Genomic DNA, 23052 nt, shown 5'->3' with positions numbered 1-23052 from the left:
GCAGGTATGTTGTGGAATCAAATGCAATCATTTAGTATCAGTATTAGTAGTGGCAAGAAAGCAAGCTTATACAGCATCAGCAAAAAAAAACTTCCCACATTGCCGGTCCATCCCCCCTCCAATAGTTTGTCTAGTCCTTCTTTGAATTTATTCAAACTATCCACAACAACAGATGAAAGTTTGTTCCAGCAATCAGTCACATGCTGGATGACGGTGAACTTACACACATCTATTCTGCAATCATCCATCGCCAATTTGAATTTGTGTCCCCTCATGTGAAGTCTGAACAAGAGAAAGAATGCTATCATCAAGTTTTCTCAATCCATTCAGTCCTCAATCACCATAGGTACCTAGTCCTCATAGGTGCCTAGTCTCCAGATGATAAAATTTGCAGAACTGAAAAGGGGTAAAGAACTTCCATTTGTTCCCCTTATCTGTCCCCATTCCAGCAGCTCTACATCCTTCCTAAAATAAGGCCCCCAGACCTGTCTGTAGTACTCAAGATGAAGCCTCACCATTGCTTTATATAATGGGATAATCACTTCCTATCCCTACTGGAAAAATTCTTGAATAACATCTTCAACTTCCTGTGGGCTGCCCTGGTAGCCTGTCTGCACTACACAAAGGACTTCATATCTGAAGTCCTTTGTGTAGTGCAGTCCTTCATTTTCCTCTACCTTGAATGTAGTACCATACAGTATGTTAATCTGGGATTACTGCTATTCATAATGTAGTACTTTGCATTTGTCATTGTTAAAACTTCATTTGGCATTTCTCAGCCCATCTGCCTAATTTTTCTAGATCTTGTTGCACTAGCATACCTTGATCACTGTCTAACCACCCTGTCAACCTTTGTAGCATCTGCAGACTTAGACGTTAAGCCCAATAAACCTTCATCATCATTAATAAATACAGAAAACAACAATGGATCCAGCACTGAACCCTTGGGGACTCCACTAATAACATTAGGCCACGAAGAGCCGTGTCCATTGATACTCTGTCTTCTCACACTCAACCATCCATTTATCCATAGTAGTAACTTGCCCTTAATGCCACACAACTTCAATCTGTGTTAAGTATTTTATGTGCAACAGTGTCAAAACCTTTCCTGAAATCCAAGTACGTCCACTCCCCAATTAATGTAAGGGTTGCGATCTCATAGCAGGAAAAATTTCAAAATTATAAAATTCCAAAAAAGAGAGGAGACGGGTATAATGTCAGTAAGTTTTACCTCTCGAGCATCGTTGCCAGAATCGACGTCTTCAGCTGATAAGTATGCCGCTGCGGAGGTTGAGAGCTGTGGAGATATAGAAGGGGTAGGCCGCTCGACCTTACGAAAGAACATATTAATGGGTGAGTGGATGATGGCTTTTTCTTTTCATCGTACATTTCTTTATAGCAAGCAAGCATATCATTCACCCCTCTGTTAACTTCTAAGAATCATTCGCTGTCAGAATCCATCTTCTGAAACCTCACCATTGCCAATGCAATTTCACAAAATGCCATTGCCGTCTCTCTGGTGGTGATGCATCTTGACTCCTTGTTTGGTTCATCTTGAGCTTCGTTAGCATTTTCTTCTTTCACTATCGCTTCCCTCAAGTCAATAAGTTCTTCTTTAGATGATTCCTTCTCTTCTTCCTCTATTAACTCCTCCATGTCTTTGGCAACAACCTCCAACTGAAGTAGCTCTGCAACCTTTACAATCTTATCTGTAATCTCTTCATGTGATTCGTCTTTTTCAAACCCTTCGAAGCCTTTTACGTGCCGTGGGCATATTTTCTTCCATGCGCCATTTAAAACACTTTTAATAATTTCCGCCCAGGACTTATTAATGTTTAAATTGGTATGGTAAATATTGTAAGATTTCCAAAAGACTCTTAACGTAAAAATTTTCTCAACATCTACTGCAGACAATGCCTGAGCAAACGTTGTGTGTAAATAGTATGCTTTTAAATTCAAAATAACGTCCTGATCCATAGGTTGGATGAGTAAAGTCGTGTTTGGCGGTAGAAATATGACTCATGTTCAAATTGAAATCATCTAGATGTGTAGGATATCCAGGACCATTATCTAATAGAAGCAAAATCTTGAAAGGAACGCTGTTATCTTTACAATATTTTTAAACCTTTGGAATGAAACAGCATTTAATGAAGATTTAAACCAATCCTCAAAGAGAGATATTGTTACCCGTGCTCTCTGGTTTGATTGGAAATGCACGGGCAGGATGGCGTTATTGATGCCCTTAAATGCACAAGGATTTCCTGAATGGTACACAAGCAGTGGTTTTAATCTGTAATCTCCCACTGCATTAGCCTCAAGCAAGAGAGCGTGGCTCTATCTTTTGACGCCTTGAAACCTGGCATTGTATTTTTCTCTTTGGAAATGTATGTTGATCCGGCATTTTTTTCCAATACAGAGCAATCTTGTCAACGCTAAAAATTTGCTGCGTTGAATAGCCACCTTCACCAATAATTTTTTCGAACATATCACAAAATTTCTCTGCAGCTGCAGAATCAACACTGGCGACTTCACCGCATACTTCACTGTTTTGGAAATCAGCACAATGCTTGAACTTATTAAACCACCCGTTGCTTGCCATGAACTTGGCTTAGGGTTTGCCATACTTATCCTTAATATATTCATAAATACTTCTTGCTTTTTCTTGAATGGCCATTGAACTTGGGGGCACTTGCTTCTGAATCCGATTTTCCATCCATATTATTAATAGATTTTCCATGTTCGATATAGCATCTGAACGCTGTTTTGATCCTTTGACATGTTCTTTTATACATGCACTATCCTTTAAAATAGTATTCACTGTTGAAGCAGCAAGACCTAAATCCGTGCAATAGATGACAAACTTTGTCCTGCTTCATACTTCTTAATTAATCATCTTCATTTCTAAATCAATTTTGTTTTGTTTCCTAGTGCTTGCACTTTCCGTTGGTCCCTTTCCCTTCACCATTATAATAAGTAAATAGGAATGAAGAGAAGATTCTAAAAATTTATTTGTTTTTTATATAATTGAAGATTTCAGTGAAGGGGAACACATTTCACCATAATACCTTAACGTAAAAACCCACACATTCCCAGTTATCAGAATTATCGTAAATGCAATAAGATCGAGTTTACTACCTGTTTATAATAGATTGCAATAACAGAAAAGCCCAATAAACTGGAAAGTGCAAATTGTTTTTATTGTTTTTTGGTTGTGACCTACAGAAATGTGCTTTAGAAAAATATCACAAAGGCATTCAAAATTTATTCTTATAATGGAACATATGATAACGATGAAAGTTTATTGCAATTTCTATTATAAATATGACCTTTTAGAGAGATAAATAGCTCGGTAATATAGCGAAATTTTCAACTTCTGGGGTCTTGGAACGAATTACAAAAAAAAAAACTGTTATTGGGTTCACATTACAATATTTTCACAATACTTTCATTTATCCCTACAGATGCAAAATGCATTTCCATATTTTTTTCAGTTTGTATTAGCTGGCAAAAACGTATGTAAAGTCGAATTTGCGTAAGTCGGGGAGCTCCTGTATATGGTATCGAAATTAATTTTTGCAGTCAGTTCCTTTGTTACTGCATAATAGTATCCAATCAAATTGCTTGGATGTGTCACCCCTTAACTGTAATGCATGTAGTGACAAGTATAACTGCACTCATCTCTAGATGGTCCTGTATTATTTCTTTAATCGACGACCCTGTTATTCCCCTGGAACAGAATTTAAGCTAACAGGTCTGTAATTACTCATATCACCCTTTGTGAATTGGGGGATAAATTTATGTATCTGTAGTCCACATGGACCACCGTTGAATTGAAAGATGCTCTCATAATTATGGCTAAGGGTTTACTTACCTCCGTGTTGCCTCTCTTAATATAATTGGATAGATCCCATCCACTACTGTTTTTTTTTTTTTTTTTTATGTTTAGCTTCAACAATTTTTGTTCCACTTTCCTTTCAGTTATCAGAAAATCATCTTGCTCCCTGTTAGAGTTTGATAAACTGCTGGTATCCCTTGTCAGCAACCGAGCAGGATCATCAACAATCAAACCATTTATGTCAAGTGACCCAGTGTTGGTCATGCCCTTCCCTCTAGTGTTTGCATAAGTAAAGAAGTCTTTGCTGGGTTTTTTTGCATACTTTGCCAGAAACTACTCATAATCTTGCTTAATTTTCCTTAATCACCTTTGGTACTTGGTTGCAGGCTAGTTTATATCTTCCATAGGACTCTCTATCACCTGATAATTTATATGTATCTCATACATTTTGAAGCATGCCTTTAAAGATGTCTAAAAATATGTTTGAGATTTTATAATTTTTTCCTTCATATATTTTTTTCCCCTTCTTTTTAGAAGCCTGTTTTCTTGCATTATTTAACCGTCTAAACATTTCATTCATTACTTCAGATTAGAAAAATAAAGCATAAATTCAAAAATTGCAATGAATGTAATCAGTATTTCAAATTTTTTATCCTTATAAATCCCTCTTACATTGGTTGTCTTGTCATGTGAAAAATAAATATAAATACTTTAAAAAATAATAGAAAAAATTTGGCTGCCGATGCCTCGTCTTTTCAGGGGGAAGCTACAAGGTCGAGGGGTTATTTTTATACAACTTTTAGTTATCAGACTTAGTGTAAACAATACATTTGCCCCTAGTCTGCTGGAATGGCTTTTAACTTCCCCTTGAAAAGGTGAAGCATTAATGGCTGAATTCCTCTTCTATTTTTTTCTAATTCATTTATTATTCATTAGGCAACTTTCATTTTATTCAGTTTACTTTCTCTATATTATAATTTCAGTTTGTGGCAGCTTTAGCCATTCAGAGAGGCATATCTCAGTGGCATTCCCCTGTTTTTTTTTTTTTTTTTTTTCCTTCCATTCATTCTAGTTTTAAAACCCTAAACTTACAAAGAAATATACCATTTCTCTGGTTTTGGCAGTTTCTTTCTTTCCTTGTTATCCTTTTATTTTTCTATATAAGTGGACTTTATTTTGTTACTTTAAATTTTTTAAGCCACACATCTTATCTGGTGGCTGTTGACGACAGTATTGTTAGGTTTTTTTTTCCTTATAATTCTTTTTACATGGATTTTTTAAATAAAATAACAGGTAATTTCTAACCGTTGAGTCATGATAGTGAATATCCATTATTCACTATCGTGACTAACAATGGAAATGGATGTTCACTAACTTAACAAATTTTTAGTATAAATATCTTTCGCATGAGTGTCAGTGTTAGTGGAATGCTTGTCACAATTATTCATAAGTTATTTTGATGCTTACATTGTGTAAGGCTTGATTTTGTTTTTAGAAAACAGCTGCATACTTTTGTGAGTACAGGTAGTTCCCGACTTTACGAGTTAATTCGTTCCTAGCGCATGCTCGTAATATGAAAACTCATAAAGCAGAAATTTATTTCCCGTAGACATAATGTTAAAAATAGGGGTTACGTTATCAACGATGAAATTAGTTAGCTAATTAGTTTGTGTTTAAACAATGATTGATTTATCCAAAGAAATGAAAACTTAGCCTGTAAAATAAAGCAAATTATAATAATAAAGAAATTATTTATGACTTACAACTGTTAACAAAGAATGTTTATTCTTCGTCATCATCGACTAAATGCACACTCGTTGATCACTCATTATTGGCTCGCCACAAGGAGTCATCTTCTTCAGAAATGCTTCAAGAGGTGTTTATTTCCAAGATAATCTTCTCTTTTCTTTATAAATTTCAATAGCATTCATAAGCATTTTTTAATGGAACGCACAAATTGCAACTAACATGATTTGCATGGAGTAACAAGTTTACTAAGCTTAAAAAAATAGGAATGAAGAGAAGATTCTAAAAATTTATTTGTTTTTTATACGATTGAAGATTTCAGTAAAGGGGAAACACATTTCACCAAATGCAATAACATTGAGTTTACTCCCGTTTATAATTGCTTGCAGTAAAAGAAAAGCCCAATAAACTGGAAAGTGCAAATTGTTTTACTTGTTTTATTGTCGTGACCTCCAAAAATGTACTTTAGAAAAATATCACAAAGGTGTTCAAATTCGGTTCGTATAACAGATTTGAATTGGTACCCAATGTGTTATTGGGTTCATTTATGATATTTTGATGATACAATGTTGTCTCTGGAACCGATTAGTATCGTAAAGTGGGGGTACACTATATCATATAGCTATGAGTGTGGTTTGAAATGCAGTATTTATGAATGCTTAACATTCATTTTTGTAATTATTGTTCATATTTTCGATTTTGTTGACCCTTGATACTTGGGGGGAGGGGCCTCGGGAAATCGTAACGTGGCAACTGCTTGTGTTCCTAATTAGGCATATTTTCGAGATTAATTAGAAAAAGTTATGTGGGAGGATATCACAATGCAATCTGCCAGATGTCATATGAGCCACAGAAAGTATACACAGCAATTTTATTCTGAAATAGGAAAGGATTAACACCAATATTTTCAGCAGATTACTGAGCACTACATGAAAATGGGTAGGTGGGTTTGTTTATCTCTTGTATAGAGGTTTGGAAGCTGCATCCTAGAAAGGATATACTTGAAAGGCTAGTCATCTTACTCTTAGTAAGAGTAACTGTAAACTGTATATCAAGAAGTTTTCTTTCATCCAGAGTGATTAGCCACTGAACAGACTGCTACACCTGCTTGTTGTATGTTTTCCTGATGTTAATACCATTGTCTGCATCTGAAAGCATTTTTTTTTTTTTAAATTTAGATGTAGTGTGAGGGATAGAGTAGGTAGGTTGAAGAATTAAAATGAGAAAAATGCCTAAAATGTTTTTCAGATTACTAAATAATTTAGCATTAAGTGTTAAAAGTTTGCATGTGAGTATATATGAAATCATTCAGTTACAGCTTCATTATGTTTGTGGATTATATCCACATACATTAAAGGAATACCTTTCATAAATGAATAAAAGTAATATTCAATATATAGATAAATAACAAATATATATAAAAATCGTGCGTGCGTGTGTGTGTGAATAGCAAAGCTAAATGGGCATGTAAATATATACTTTCTCATAACATTTGGTTGACTGCAGCAGTTGCATACATATAATTTCAACTGTTTGTCATTTCATTTCTCTGTTTTTGTTGCCACTAGTAGGTTAAGTTACCAATATATAAGGAAATCTGTCATGTGGTTCTCCTGGTAATAAATAGTAAAAATTTATGGCATTAAGAGAAAGATCATCAAAAGAGTGAAAATAGTGCTACTTCAGTTGCACTTAAGATGGTGTAAATAAATCAACCATTTGTTATATCAAGATATACCTGAGGACAGAAAAATTGATGTTTTCATCCTGCTGCAGTTTCTAACATTATTTACAGGAGTAAATAAGCATTATTTGATGTTTACTGGTAAGTTAAACACTTGCAGTATTTTTGTGTGTAACCTGTATTGCTAATTCTTCCTATTTCTGTTTAAAAATGATGCGCTATTTTATTATGTTGTTACATAATAATAGTTCAAATGTCAACTATTATTATAAAATGCTATAGGGAAGGTTCAAAATGTTATGTAATTTGTGAATGGCTCCTTTGAAATTTACTTTTATACAACTTTTAGTTATCAGACTTGGTGTAATTGACTGAGCAGATTAGCAAAGTCTGCAAATTTATGTTGTGTTTGCATATGTATACATGTGGAATTTGTTGATAAAATGTAATATAAATTTAAGTGTAACTGCTCGATTAACTGTATGTAGTGACCTTTAAGCCAAAGATTGTATTCATTTGTAGCATTTCTTATTTATAAGAGCATAACAAAACTTATTAAATAAGTTTTTACAAGATTTAAGTATATGTGTGCATCACCAGTGGGCACTTCCGTAGCCAGGTGGGCAGGAGCAGCAGTGCGTAGCACACGCTTCTTGATTAGACCGGAGTTCGAGCCCGTGACTACCAAATACAGAGGATGCGGAAAGTTCAGGGAATGACCACCGCATATCCCCGGAGCAAAATGGCCTTAGTTGCTAATGCTCCTAAAAACCAAATAACAAACATAACAACAAGCATCACCAGTATTTTCATCAATTCCAAATACACTAGGCTAGTTACTTTAGTGATGTTGTATTCTGTAACTTAGTAAACCTCTAATATTTTAATATTTTTCCCCTTTTCCCTCCTCTTTTAACCAATTTTGATGTAATTCTTTGGCTGTTAAGAATGATCTACATTTAAATTTGAAACATTTTTATTTTATTTTTTAGCAAGGAAACACATGAAAAGAATTATTAGTCCAGAAATACCCAGAGCTGAATCAAGTGACCCAAAGAAAATTAAATTAGAGTCTGCATGTGAAAATACAGAAGAGGAGAGTAATTCTAAAATGGAAATTAATGAAAATGATGAGCAGAATGTGGATGTGGCCAAAAATTCCAGTGTGTCAAATGAGGATACAAAGAATGGAAATGAAAGAAAGGAATCCACACATGATTTCTTTGGTAAGTCTGGAATGTTCTAAAAGAATAAACTACGTAATTTTTAATTAATAAACATTTAAATACAGTATGACATTATCTGTATTATCTGTTTTGTTTGACACAGTATGTCAAACAAAACAGATAATATCCATGCTAAATGTGAACTTTTTTTTTATTCATTATCTTATCTTTCAAAATTAAAGAGCTCAAATTCATTAATTTAGAAGAAAACAAATTTTTTGGGAAATGAGCCAACAGTAATATAACCTTTAAATATCTTAATTATTATACGTATAAAATTTATATCAACTTTAATTTCAATTTTTTGGGGGCATCTTTTATAATAAAAATAAAATAATAAAAGGTTTTCCTACATGTGAACTCCCTATCTCTCTGTCATCAGTTGATTGTTAACTGTTTAGAATGTCGAGAGAGAGAATCTTAATATATAATCAACAGTACTTCAAACTTTTAACTGTAAAATTAGTCATCAGTTTTAATAGCATATTAAACTATGACTGTGATGCATGTTTGTCTGGATTAAGGATGAAGAAATTTGCCTTATTGCAAATTTCTTCACCCAGTGTTTATCAAATAATGTAACACATCAAATCAGCATTCTATTTCATTCATCAGCAATAAATAGCCACCACCATCTTACGTGTATTTGACTTGTTTTGGTAACCTTTTCTTCACCGTTGTGTATCCTGCTGCTTTCAACCCAATGGATAGGAAGAAATGTAAATCCTTTGATACATGTTGAGTGAGAAGAAATTTATCTTAAGTGTGAATGGATCTTCAATAAGATCATGCGTCACACAGTTTTAATTTTGAAGTAGTTCACTAGCTATATGAAGCCCTCTTGTTTCCCAAGTTTTTTAGTAACAGTTTTAAGGCATGCACTTTTTCTCTATTTTCCTATACTTATTCTTGAAATCAGTCTTCAAGACTCGGGCTATGCCCTCATTAAAGATGACACCATTATCCATGAGTTAGTTTTGCTAAAAATGTTTAACTATTTCATTACTACACATATTTATATTATTCAGATATGGTTAAGTTATATGTTCTAAGAACAGAATTGACAACCAATCAAGCAAGAATATCAGTCACAGAAATAGTCTTTTTATATCCACAGAATAGAAATGCAATGGGTAATGACTTGATTTTACATGAAAATTGTTTTCTCCTTTATATGATAAATTTCAATCAGACATAAATTATAATTATTTCCACATATTTCTCTTTTAATAGGCAAAAGCAAGGCTGTTTCAGGTAAAGAAAAATGCAAAGACTCAAGTTCAAAGTTATCTAAACAGGAGAAAGTGTCAGGGTAATGAACTAGACATTTTTATTGTAAGAACTCTTAATCCTGTCTTTTGATAATTCTCTCTCTCTCTCTCTGAGAATATTCAACAATAATTTTACTAATAATTACTCTTTACTTTCAGTTTATAACAATGAAAAATCAGCATTAGGTGTGGAGTCTAAAGAGAGACATTATGTTAATGATGTTACAGTATGTTACATTAATACTGTTAATGCATGCTAGTGGTTTTGGTTAAGCCAGACCCCAAGTGCAAGTTTCTTGTGATAAGGAGTGTAAAACTCCATATCTTCAAAAGTATTAAAACTTCTGTAGTTTATTGAGCCAGAAATGTGTAGATCATTCAACAAACTTTTAGTGATAGGCTTAATTATCATTTTGTGCTGGAGGCCAGAAAGCATGTCGAGAATATTGGTTACCAAGTGATGCAAAAATCTTGTTTTTGCTTGATAATTGCACAGCTTATCCATCAACAGAAAGTGTATCAGTTTCCAATGTTTTTGCTACATATCTGCCACCATATTGTGTATGTTTGATCCAACCCATGGATCAGTACATAATCATATTTTAACTGTAATTTTTGTAGTGAGTTAATGAGGTAACTTAATGTGCTGTGAGAGACTTTATACTGACTATTTCAGGAAATTAGATATATTTGGAGGAATCGGTGTGGTGAGTATTGCATGCCTAGAATAATGTTAAACCAATAGCTCCAAAGCAATGTTGGCATAATGTTTTTCCTGCAGTGATTGATGTCCAACAAGGCTTGCGACACTGATATTCATTGAATTCAAGTCCATAGGAATTAAGTGATAATGTACAAAATATACAAGGTGTGGCCAAAATGAAATGAGAATTGAGTAAAGAAGTGTTATTAAATTTTTAGTGAAACTGTAGAAATGGTGCAAAAACATTGGAGATGTTATGGAAAGCAGACAGTGATGAACCCATGAGTCAGCCACATGTATGAATGGCACAAATGGTTCAGATAGAGACGGGGAGATGTCCACAATGACAAGACCTCCAACTTGAACAACAGACGAGAAATGAATGTTGAAAAAATTTGAGAAATTGGTATTATTATTAGTAATGCAACATGCAAGAAAGCCTATAGCTTATGCTGCACCAGCCAAAAATAAAATAAAAAATAATAATAATAATAAAATAAAATAATAAGAATAAAAACAAATTAATAATAATAAGAGAAAAGGAAATGGGCAGCCTATGCATTTCCCTCCTCCCTTATGTAATTATCCAGCTGACCTCTGAATTTCCCCAGACTGTCAGCCTGTACCATCCATGTAGGTAACTTATTCCAGTAATTTATTTATAACTCGCTGCGCTGGCTAAAATAAAATTTCCTGCAATCCAATCTAAACAACTCCCCTCATAACTTTAAATTTTAAATTATAGTTCTAAAATAGTTCTAGAATAATTTATAACCATGAAAATTTCGTCCTCATTCATTTTGCTTATGCCTCTCAGAGCCTTAAACACCTCAATCAAGTCTCCTCTAAGGTGCCTAGTTTCCAAGCTCTGCAACTCACATATTCGAAGTCTTTCCTCATATGGACGCCCTTTTGCCAATCTCACCAGGCGAGTTACCCATCTTTGGACCTTTTCAAGAAGAACAATGTCTTTTGTTAGGTGCAGTCTTCATACCTGAACACAGTATTCCGAGTGTGGTCTAACAATAGTGTTATATAATGTGATTATAACATCCTTATCTCTACTAGCAATTGTTCGATAAATCATTGATAGGCCACCGTGGGCCCTCTTTGCAACCAGTCTACAATTCTCAGAGAACTTCGAATCTGACCGTATCGTAATATGCAAGTCCCTTTCCCCCACTACCGGTTTTAGTTCAATTCCACCAAGTGTATAAGTTATTTTGGGGTTATTGTTCCCCAAGTACAATGCCTTACACTTTGCTGGATTTAAGCATAGCTGCCATTTTTCTGACCATCTCTGAAGATTATCTGGGACATTCTGAAGAAGCTCTGCTTGGCGGCAATCATTAACTACTCTACCAATCTTTACATCACTGCAAATTTAGACATCAGGCCCTCTATCCCTTCATTGATGTCATTTATGAAAATCAAAAACAACAATGGTCCTAATAGACCAATCTGAGGAATGACCATTTATTGCAACCCTCTGCCTCCTGCCCTGAAGCCACTCTGCTGTCCATCTAAGGATTTTCCCTGTGATTCCAACCTGTTTCAGCTTATAAAGTAACTGCTCATGTGGGAATGAGTGAAATGCTTTGCTGAAATCCAAATAAACAATGTTGAAATTATTCCCTAAGTCCAGCTCTTAAGTGACCCTGTCAAAATAGCTAACCAGTTCAGTTAAACATGATTTTCCCTTTACAAAACCATGCTGAGTATCCTTCAGAATTCCATTTCTATCTAAGTGATCCTGAATTGCACCCATGATCATAGTCTTCATGATTTTCCCTACTACTGAAGTTAGACTAACCGGCCGGTAATTTCCCACTTCACTCTTAGAACCGCCCTTATGTATTGGAGGGTGCCTCCGTAGCCAGGTGGGAAGGAGCAACAGTGTGTAGCACACGCTTCTTGATTAGACCGGGGTTCGAGTCCGTCACCACCAAATACGGAGGATGCGGAAAGGTCAGGGAATGACCACCGCATATTCCCGGAGCAATATGGCCTTAGTTGCTAATACTCCTAAAAACCAAAACAACAACAACATATGTATTGGAGATACATTGGCACTTTTCCAATCCAACAGAATCACTCCTGAGTCCAGTGATACTCTTATAATTAGCCTCAATGGTTCAATGCACTCACTTGCTGCTTCCCTTAAGATTATAAGGTAAATGCTATCAACCCCAGGAGCCTTACTGGCCTGTGGGTTCGAAAGATTTTTCATGAAATAAACGTGTGAAATTTCAACATAGTCAATTACGTTTTTTTTTTTTTTTCAACTTCACTCCCAGAATTTCTCATTGACGTGAAGAGCTTTTCTTCTGTAAATATCGATGCAAAGTAACTGTTGAGTTCATCTGCAACTTCAGCTGGGGTATCTAATACTGTCCCATGTTCTTTACCTAAGGGTCCGATCTGGTTTGTCCTTCTCCCCTCTTTGCATTTATATATGTGAAGAATTCTTTATCCCCCCCTCCCTCTTTGCCAGCAATCTCTCGTAATCTGCCTTTACCAGCCTAACCTTTTCAGTTGCATTATTACAAATCAATTTGTAGCTGTAATAGGTTTCAGTACTTTTTATTGCTCTAACGTTTCCATGCCGTCTTTTTCTGCTCAAGTAATTTGACAACTTCATTATTCATACAACTTGGAATCCTCCTCATGGAGTATTTTTTAAATAGTATATAAGCATTCAAAGCTTCTGTGATTAATATTTTAAAGGTATACCATAATTCAATTGTATTTGCTCTCTGTGAGATATCTACCCAGTTAATAGAAGCCATGTAGCACCTTAAGGCATCGAATTTTATTTTCCTGAAATTATAACCCATTCCTTTGCCTTTAACTACTTCTACCTCTCTCTTCATCGTCCACCGTAGAACTCCATGATCAGTTCCTGTACTGTCAGCCCTATTATGTAGTGATGAGGTCTAGAGTATTCTTTTCCCTAGTACTTTCCCTGACATGTTGATACAAATAACAATCATCTAGTTGATTTAAAAATTTTGTCCCCCATGTGGAGTTTCCTTCCCATTTGCATGTAGATTACTCCCACTCTCATTATACATTTGCTTCCAACTATTTCACACCATACAGATTTTATACTAGCTTGCAAAACATCTGAATCCAGGAAGGCTTTCATCACGCTCAGGCTACTTTTGATAAGAAGCATGACCCCACCACTCCTCTCTTCCCTGTCCTTCCTAAATACATACATATCATTCTGAAACTCATCATCCCCTATTTCCGGATGGCACCACGTTTCCTTAAGCCCTATTATGTCAGCGTTACTTGTCCTAACTAGCAGTTCGAATTCGCTCATTTTTTTGACGACACTTCTGACATTACTGTAAGGACTTAGTGTTCTTGTATAGTTAACTATCCTGACACACCCCTTAAAGTTATTTAAACTCGCTTCCCTGGCATTTGCTACCCGCTCATTTGAAATGCTTTTCCCCTCAGAACATCTTGCTACTATGTTCTGTTGCAGTAACAAACAAATACTATTGAGGTATGTGCAAGAGTTAATTTGGCCAATATTATCAGATAAATGTGTATCTATATTACCCTTGTGCCCCCCAAACTATCAGTTTCCCTGAACCTTTATAAGGTATCCTCAATAATACTGGAAAAAACTTTTGCACCACCTTTGTACAGAAAAAATTGGGAATAAGACGCCCACTTTATTCACCAGATCTGGTGCCATATGACTTTTTTTCTGTTCCTGAAAATTAAAATCCACCTCAAAGGAAAACAATTTGAGGACTTAGCAGACACTCAGAACACAATGCAGCAATTAAGGGCAGTATCTTCTGAGCACTTCTGCTGCTGTTTTAGATCCTGGAAATTGTAAATGGAGCACTGCATAAGCTCATCTGGAGAATACTTTGAAAGCGATAAACATTGAAATTGTTGTATTTAAAATAATAAATGATTTAAAAAATATTTCTTGTTTTAACAGAACCTTGTAAGTTAAAACTAAGTAGAAGAATGGATTTACATTATGACAGAATGCTCCCACTTCTCAAACCACTTATTCAGAAATTAAGTGTTGTGATTGACGAGAATACAAAAATGATTGCAGCAGAGGATATTCCTCCATTGAAATGACCTGATTAATTTTAAATGGATGAAAACCTTGTGAAGGATAGCATAATGAAAGTAAACAAATGAAATTGCTAGATATTTTCAAGAAAACATTGCTGCATCATCCTTCTCATTTGTTTCCTGCAGTACCTGTTATGGCTAATCCTGATTGTTTATAATGCCATGCTACTGTACTTCTGCAGATGATCAATGAATTACTCTGTGGCCGACTGGGATAGCCAGGTGGGTAAAGTGCCTGCCTAGCAACCCAAAGGTCGCGGATTCGAATCCAGCCTCGAGCTTGAATCAGTGTAACATGCAAAAACTTTGGGAGGTGCATTATGGCCACAGAAGCTGATGCGCTAACAAAAATAAAAAAAATACTTTATGTTATAAATTAGTGTTATTACATATTGATTTTGTGTATGTATTGTAATGTCTAATATCAGGTAAAATGTATGAATTCTTATATAAAAATTGGTACACTTTACCTGCATTCAGTTTCAGTTGTGGAGAGACTTTCTATTCTCACAGAAGAGAGGCACCACATACTTGACACTAAGACTTGGGCTTATGCCAAGCTTAAATATTTTTACCCATGGTTTTGCCTGGGTTGCTAATATCTTTATGAATTGAATAGCATCACCTGAATAGGTAATTCCGCTATATGTTTTAAAATCTGAGACACTGACAGAATGGCTATTTTGAAGCTTACTGGCCTCTTATAAGTCTGGCAGATGGTATCTGTTGGTAAATGTATGCCAGAACTGTGAATAATGTATTTTCTTTAAGTGAGCAGCCAAAACAGTGAATAAATGAAAACTTCCATTTTATAAACAATAATTGTTATGTTTACATTTAACTCCTATAATTGTGTAATGTTTGCCTTACACAGTACAGTTCCATAGGATTGCAATAGTATTTCAATGTAATAGTTGAAATAGTTCATTCATCTAATATTTTTTAAATTGTATAATTTTTTGATTTGTAAATAATTAATGATGCAGAGCAAAAGTAAATATCATACTTGAAGAATGCTAAAATTCACTCTTACTTTTTTTTTTATTATTATTTTATTTTATTTTATAGAATGAAATAATTTTAAGGGCTATGGCCTCAACCTATGGGAAATTCACTTAACGTAACAGGTTAGTGCAATCGCATCATTTTATACGTAAGTGAATCACCGAAATGGTGAAAATGGCATCATTTTTATCATATCTCATATTGTGAATTACCTTCACAAGTTGCCTGATATTGCACTACCTCGAATAAGCAAGCAAATGTATTACATTACACATTTTATTTAATTTAATTTATTTTTATTTATTTGTTTATTTTAGTTAATAGGGTACAACCAATGTGCCCTTTCCAGACAGACAATTAAATCAGAAATTTTGTGACTTTGAAGAAGAGCACATTCAAATATTTTCTTTAATTATATCTAGAAGTGGCTGCATAATATTGAGTCGTTATTTTTTAGCAAATTTTTTGTGAAGGATTGCATGTTGAATCAACCTGCATTTCTTATAGGGAGAGCAAGTCACATCATAGGTAGTCTTCCTTAATGTCTTGTCTTTTTGATAGAAGACCAGAATTGGAAAGCATAATAAAAAGTAGGAATTGAAATGCCTCTGAACATACTTTAAAATTTAAAATCTATTTTGAAACAAGATAAATCAATTTTGAGTTATCAAAAAGTCTTAATTAAATTTAAACAACTTAATTTAGTGTAGGATAAGGAAGTGAGATAAGGAAAAGAGAATATAATTGGCATGTGATGGGTTTTCCAATAAACCAAACATAGAAGCATAATTCACCAATTTAGACCATTGTATTGTAAACAGTATGCAAGACCTAAACAGCAATTGGAGACAGAAGAAACAGAAAGCATTGGTACCAGGACTGTTCAGATGAGCGAGAATTGTATGGTCACTGTGTAGGCAGAAAGCCATGAGAGTAGCAAAATTCACTTTCACAGCAATAAATTTTTGGCAATAAAAGGTTGCACTTTTTAAATTTACATGCTACCATATGTAACCCTAGAAATGTCCTGATTGGTACCATATCTCCATCTGAAAGAAAGGAATGAAGCCGGAAACAGCAGGAAATATACCAACTTAAAGTTGATTATTAAATTAGTTATTCTGTGTTACAAACATTGGTATACAAATGTTTTTAAATTTTGAACATAAGGGATGTTTAAAACAAAATGAGCGAAGGAAGTTTCAATATTGAACCTGAAATGAAATAGAATTTTTGGTACAAAAACAATAATGGATTAATTTGTATAGAATCAAACATGGATGATGCATCAAAGAAAATGGAATGGAGAGTTTTTATATTCCTATTCTTGAAATTTTGGCAGATAATGAATAGAAGCAAGTTTGAAAAGAAAAATTGTAACTTTGTGGAGGGATTCCTTCAAATAGCTTAAGAAACAGAACTAATTTCAATGTGTTAGGAGTAAATTCTTGACATTGTTTGAATTTTAGACACTTGGGAATAGAAATTATTGGCACTACTCATCAGGAATATAGTGTGAAGGAAATATGTGATTCAGCAGAATAACTAAGGTGGTTAAGATAAAATTGACGATATTTTATGCAAAAATTGGAGATCTGCCAGGACTGATTGGCAGTACTTGTTGAATGATGATTTAAGATAATCCTGAAGGCCTTAAAAATAAAAGAGAAGGTAGACCATGCTCAGGTTGAAAAGAAAAGGGTAAAGGAACAGCTAACCAATCATTAAATCAATCAAAGCACCAAGTATAACTGACCTGGAATAAATCAAAAATTCTTATGTGGGAATCTTGTGACAATGAGATTTTTTCACTCTTTTCTGCCTTAAGCTAATAAAATTGGCTATGGCAGATCTTCTAGCTTGTGAAAATTGAGACATGGCTGCAACAAACAGTTGGTATACATAAATAAAAGGATATTTCTTTAAAAAACAAAAAAAAAGAAAAAGAACAATTATCTTCATTTTTCTGAACCTCGATGGAACGATCTCACCAAGGTAACAAGAGAGCAAGTGAGTGACCATAGGAATACTGGAAACAATATGGGTGGTGGCCTGAGAAATATATTTTACCATCATAGTGTACAGAATTTGCATTGCTGGGGACTTTAAAATCTTGATAATAACATTATCTACCTTATCATTAATGTTGCCCAATGTTTCTTTTATTACCAGGTAGGCAATATAAAGAACCACCACAATTAATGCAAGTAGGCAATATTTATTTTACTGTAAGGGTTTCAAATGCATGTTTTTTTAATTTCCAAAATAATGTTTTTAAATGAAATATGGTATTTAATACAGGTAAGATAATCATGCATACGGAGCTTACATAAACACTGAAATGCATTTTTATTACAGATTTAAAAAAATGCATTATTAAATGTAGTAAACCTCCGCGAATAGCGGGGGTTGCGTTCCTGAGAAATGCCGCGAATACTGAGTTATGGCTCCCATAGTAATAAAGGGGTTCCGTTCCAAAGTATGAAATATATAAGAAAAACTAGTCTGAAATTTTGTCTATGTACATTGTATGTATTATACTGTATGTACCTTCATAATATGACTATGTACATAGACAGTACACAGTGAAATGCAAGCATATGGCATCGAAATGAAAATAAGAAACAATTTAATATTAAATGTAATATTTATTAGAAATTTCAAACAAATCTTTCAAACCAGCGTCTTTGCTAGCTAAAAAACTTATCCCGTCAGTGCTATCACCAGTTTCGCTAAAGTGTTAATAAAGGAGTTTTGCCTTTTCACGAATGATGAATGAATTTAATGGAATTTTATTTTGAGTTCGGTCTTCTATCCACAGATTTAAAGCTTTTTCCATTTTTTCTAATTTAACATCACGAGTTACTTAAGCAATTAGTGTGTTTTCACGGACATTACGGCGGATTTTTTGATTGATCGTACCGTTGACTCATTGATTTTATAATGTTTTGCCACTGAGGAGACACTTTCACCATTAGAAATTTTGTCTAATAACTCAATTTTATTCGCTAATGTCATCACCTTCTTTGATCTTTTCACATTTCCCTTGTTATCCGTAGCCATATTTTTGTATGGGTTAGAAAGAACTTGTCCACAATAAAGTCACTTTCTTCCATTAACACACTCGAAAAAGTCTGTTTTACACTGCAAAACGGTAGATTTATCGCTTTTGTAAGCATATCAATTTATAAATTTATTCAATTTATAAGCATATAAATCAAAAGCAAACGACGAAACCTTCCATGACAAGCGCATAACACATACTGAACAAGGATTAGCGAGAAACATCCACACTCGCGATTTTGTCACCCCACCCACTGAGTGCTGTTTTGACCGGGAAAGATAATTTTAGCCACGCCTATGTTTTTTTTTTTTATGGCGGAAAATGTTCACGGCGCTTTAAAATTCACATTTTTTCAGGTTTCATTTTATATTAAATCAGCGACCGCGAATAGCGGGGGTTTACTGTACATTAAATATTATTATTATTTTATTTATTTTATTATTTTTTTTTTTATTTTTCCCCCCCTCTCTGGAGTGGGCCCCCAGAGAAATCTGGCCCACCTTTTGGCAACATCAGGTGGTTCAGAGTCTCGTATCGAGACAGTACGTGCTCCATTGAGACTGGTCCACCTTCCCGTGGTGTGGACGAGTACCCAGAATCATCTGTCCAGGTGACTGATGCTTCTGGGTAGCCAAGAGGCCAGAACAGAACAACAGAACACACACATAATACACACAAACCTACGTCACACACATCTGGCCCGTTTGTAGTGATACTGTCTTCACAGAGATACGAGGCGGAGATGAACTCACGTTCTAGGAGCCGCCCTTTACAAAAACACATGTCCACATGTACATTAAATATTAATTAATCTTTCATATATTTTGATTTAAATATTCACTTTATCAGTGTAATGTTTATGTACAATTTTGTGTGTGAAAATAAAGTAAAAAACATTTTACTTTAACTTGCATTCGTGTTTCTCTCTCTTTTTATTCAGGTTAACTACAAAAAGCACAACCTATAATCCAGCCAAGCAACACTATCATCCTATTAATGATGCCTGTTGGAAGAAAAATGAAAAGGTTCCATATTTAGCTCTTGCAAGGACTTTAGAAGAAATTGAAACTATATCTGCAAGGTAATATAATTTATGCATAACTGCAAATTTATCAAGCATGCATGCACTTTTGATATTGGTTATGGAAACTCTGCCCATCAGCCAAAATAATGGACTTTAATGTGGTCTTCTTATACAAGATGATTTACACTGGATTCCTGACAACAAAAGTAATCAGATTCATTTTCTTGATATAACTTTTGGTATAAGTTCAACTTATATGAATTATGACAACTGCTGAATCTCTAAACTTTTATTTTAACTTCCCAGTCCACAAGCACACTTTTTAAGTACATTGATGCGTTTTGTGTTGCCACATCATTATGTCATTCCATATAATAAAAAGCTATGTCTGACAGCTTTGACTCTAAAGTTATTATTAAGTACTCATTTTTTTGAGCTAGGTGCCATGTATCTGATATTATGTGAGTGCATGGGAAATGGTGCTGTATTTATCAGCCATTATGCATAAAATAGTCCATGTTATCGTCTACCGATAGACAATTATTTCAATCAGATAGAGAATACATGAAATCGGTTGACTTTATCCCTATTGTATGGATGCTAGCATACAAACTGACTTGGTGGAAGAAATAATGAACACCATTAATCACGATTCAAGTACAAGGACAGTAGCATATGTAGAAAAATCATAATCTTCTGTATGGAGAACATTACAGAGATGCATCCCTATTATATTCAAAGAGTCCATGCATTGTTGTCTGAAGACAAAGAACCAATGTCCATAGCTGTTAAAGAAGTGTGCAGAGGTTCCTGTGTTCTTGTGGATGGATGAGGCCTGCTTTACAAGAAATGCATTTTGCAACATCTACAACTATATATATAAATGGGGTTCAACCTACATACCATGCATATCAGATACTGCCAGGAGTACTTCTCTGTCAACAGCTGGGAACTACTAGTAGATGATATGATTATTGGTGCACAATAATTACCAGATTGTTTTGGTAGTCAAAACAATTTGGACTTTCTCATCCATGTTTTTAGAGGTACTTTTGGAAGTTGCCACCTTGGATGCTTATTGAGCAACCATTACCCAAGATATTAGATAGGCCGTAGTCATAATACTCTGTGGACATGGCCTGTTTTGTTACCAGGTCTGGATCCCAATGATATTTATTTATGGCATTATAGTAAAGGTGTGGCATACACCTTTACTACACATGCTTTCTTGCATCACATGCCACTGCTACTATTACTACCAATGAGGTAGATGTGTTGGGTACTTTGGCAGTGTGTTCAGATGCCCATACATTCTAGAGCATGTATGCGCTCACCCAAACACAATGCATATAAAACATAACAAATTTTATTTAAATAATCAATAAAAACAAAAGAACTTAACTTTGTTTTATTTTATCGGTTTTGCTTTCGCAAAGTTATTTCTTTTGATTTAATTATTTTCTTTTTCTTTTCTGCAGTTTTCTTCCAGTAATTCTTTGTTCATTAAGAAATTAAGTGGCTATATTAGATTTATGGGGAAGAAAGGGCACTTTTTTTTTTATTCTGACATTTTTCCTTTTGTTTCCTTTTTTTTTTTTTTTTTTTTTTTTTCATAAGCATTTCATACCCTATAATATTGTTTTAACTGCACTGAGTAGCCAGTTTATTAGGTTTACCTACCCTTTTCATGAAATGTAGCACTCTTTCACTAACAGCATCAGTGCGAAAGAAACTAATGGGCAGATACATATGGATGCATTAACGTTCATCTTGTGGCAAACAGCATGTTTGTCTCTAGATGGATGTTAAACAGCTTGCTGGTGCAAGAAGCCAACAGAGATGGACAAGACTTGTACATGGTAAAAGAGAGGCTACATTTCGTCAAATAACAACCCAGTACAACAGTGTTAACCAAAGAGGCATTTTGGAATCGTGTATCCCATTTGTGATATGGTATGTCACAGGTTTCCAACCAGGTGCTTCCCTTCATGGGTTTAGTGTATCCATTTGCGAATGGGTTCTTTCAACAAGATAATACTGCATATCACAAGGCTAGAAATTTACAAAACTGGTTTCAGGAACACCAGAGTGAATTCAGTCTATTGCAATGACCATCCCACCCACTGGATCTCAGTCCAATTTGGATACCTGTGTGATGAGGTGGAAGAGTTCTTCAGAATAGAAATCCACAGCCAACCATCCATTTTGTAACAGGGTTGAGTCAGCATTAACCAGCATCCCTGTGGCAAGCTTTCAACATCTCATTACATCCATGCCACAATTAATCCAAGCTGTTCTGAAGGCAAAAGAGTAACCTACTTGCTATTAGGTAGGTCCACCTAATGAAATGGCCACTTGGTATATAATACAATTATGTGTATGTAAATACTCTATGTAATAAATAGTTTCAGAGTTAAGTAGTTAAGTGATAATCATGTAACAACTACCTTTCGTGGTATTTTATGTATGCACGTGCATGCACACTTGGCGATTACTGAATTATGACTACCCCATTCGTAATGTTTTATGCTGCATAGCTTGCAGTATAAAAACTGAACAACTTCCTATGCTAGAGCAGTGATAATTTGCATCTGATCGTGCAAGTCAAAGTGACATTATGTAACATAGTAAAGATATCACAGAGTTTCAAAGGGACATATTGGAACTTGTGTGTTGAGTGTTTCCACATCAGAAATGGCATCTTGTCGATTGCTTCCAGTCCACTGTGGTTAATGTGTATAAGGAATGATGCCAAACAGGTCAAACCACCTCCCACCAACAGAACTGTAAATGATTATGCAAGGTGGGTGTCCCTGGTGAGCAAAGGGTGCAGTGTGTTGTGCGGGCTCCATGGCAGATCACAGTGTGACATTGCAACATACACTGGTCCAAAACTTAAAAAAGACCAACACTATTTCTAAAGGTTACAACCACAAAATCAAATGAAACAGCCTATGGCAATTTGCATAACAGTATAAAGCTGGTGCACGTGCAAAAATTTGAATCGTGATGAGAGGGCTCACATAAACAGATAAAAGCAGCAGTTATGTGCAAATTACTGAATGGTGAGCACAATTGTTACAGACATTCGATTGGTTTCATACAGTGCTACAGATAACGAAATGACCAGTAGACATCTGGATGACTTTACCCGGGGTCGAATAATTGGGAAGGTGAAGTGCGAGGAATATGGCTACAAAGTTCAGTATTGCCCATAGCATCGTCTCACGTGTGTGGTCCGCCTTCAGAATGACAGGTACAGCTGTTTGAAGGACCAGTGGTAGTCATCCACGAAAAACAATGCCCAGTGATGACCGCTATATACTCCTACAGGCCAAGAGGACTGACACCAGACAGCGGGATCCATTGCAAACCAGCTGC

At 34.9% G+C, this 23052-nt stretch overlaps 1 protein-coding gene across 1 annotated transcript in view; it reads left to right on the top strand.

The window, feature by feature from the left end:
• DNAlig1 (DNA ligase 1) overlaps window positions 1-23052 on the top strand; it is a 75643-nt gene that overhangs the window by 16573 nt on the left and 36018 nt on the right. The window contains exons 5-7 of the mRNA XM_090385696.1: window positions 8258-8491; window positions 9725-9803; window positions 19588-19728. Of these exons, the coding sequence (XP_090241822.1) occupies window positions 8258-8491; window positions 9725-9803; window positions 19588-19728 (454 nt within the window). The remainder of the gene's footprint in view (window positions 1-8257; window positions 8492-9724; window positions 9804-19587; window positions 19729-23052) is intronic.

This window comes from Mastigoproctus giganteus, chromosome 12 (assembly GCF_048544385.1).
Source record: "Mastigoproctus giganteus isolate SK-2022 chromosome 12, ASM4854438v1, whole genome shotgun sequence".
Classification (NCBI taxonomy): domain Eukaryota; kingdom Metazoa; phylum Arthropoda; class Arachnida; order Uropygi; family Thelyphonidae; genus Mastigoproctus; species Mastigoproctus giganteus.
This window is presented reverse-complemented; position numbering and strand designations above follow the sequence as displayed.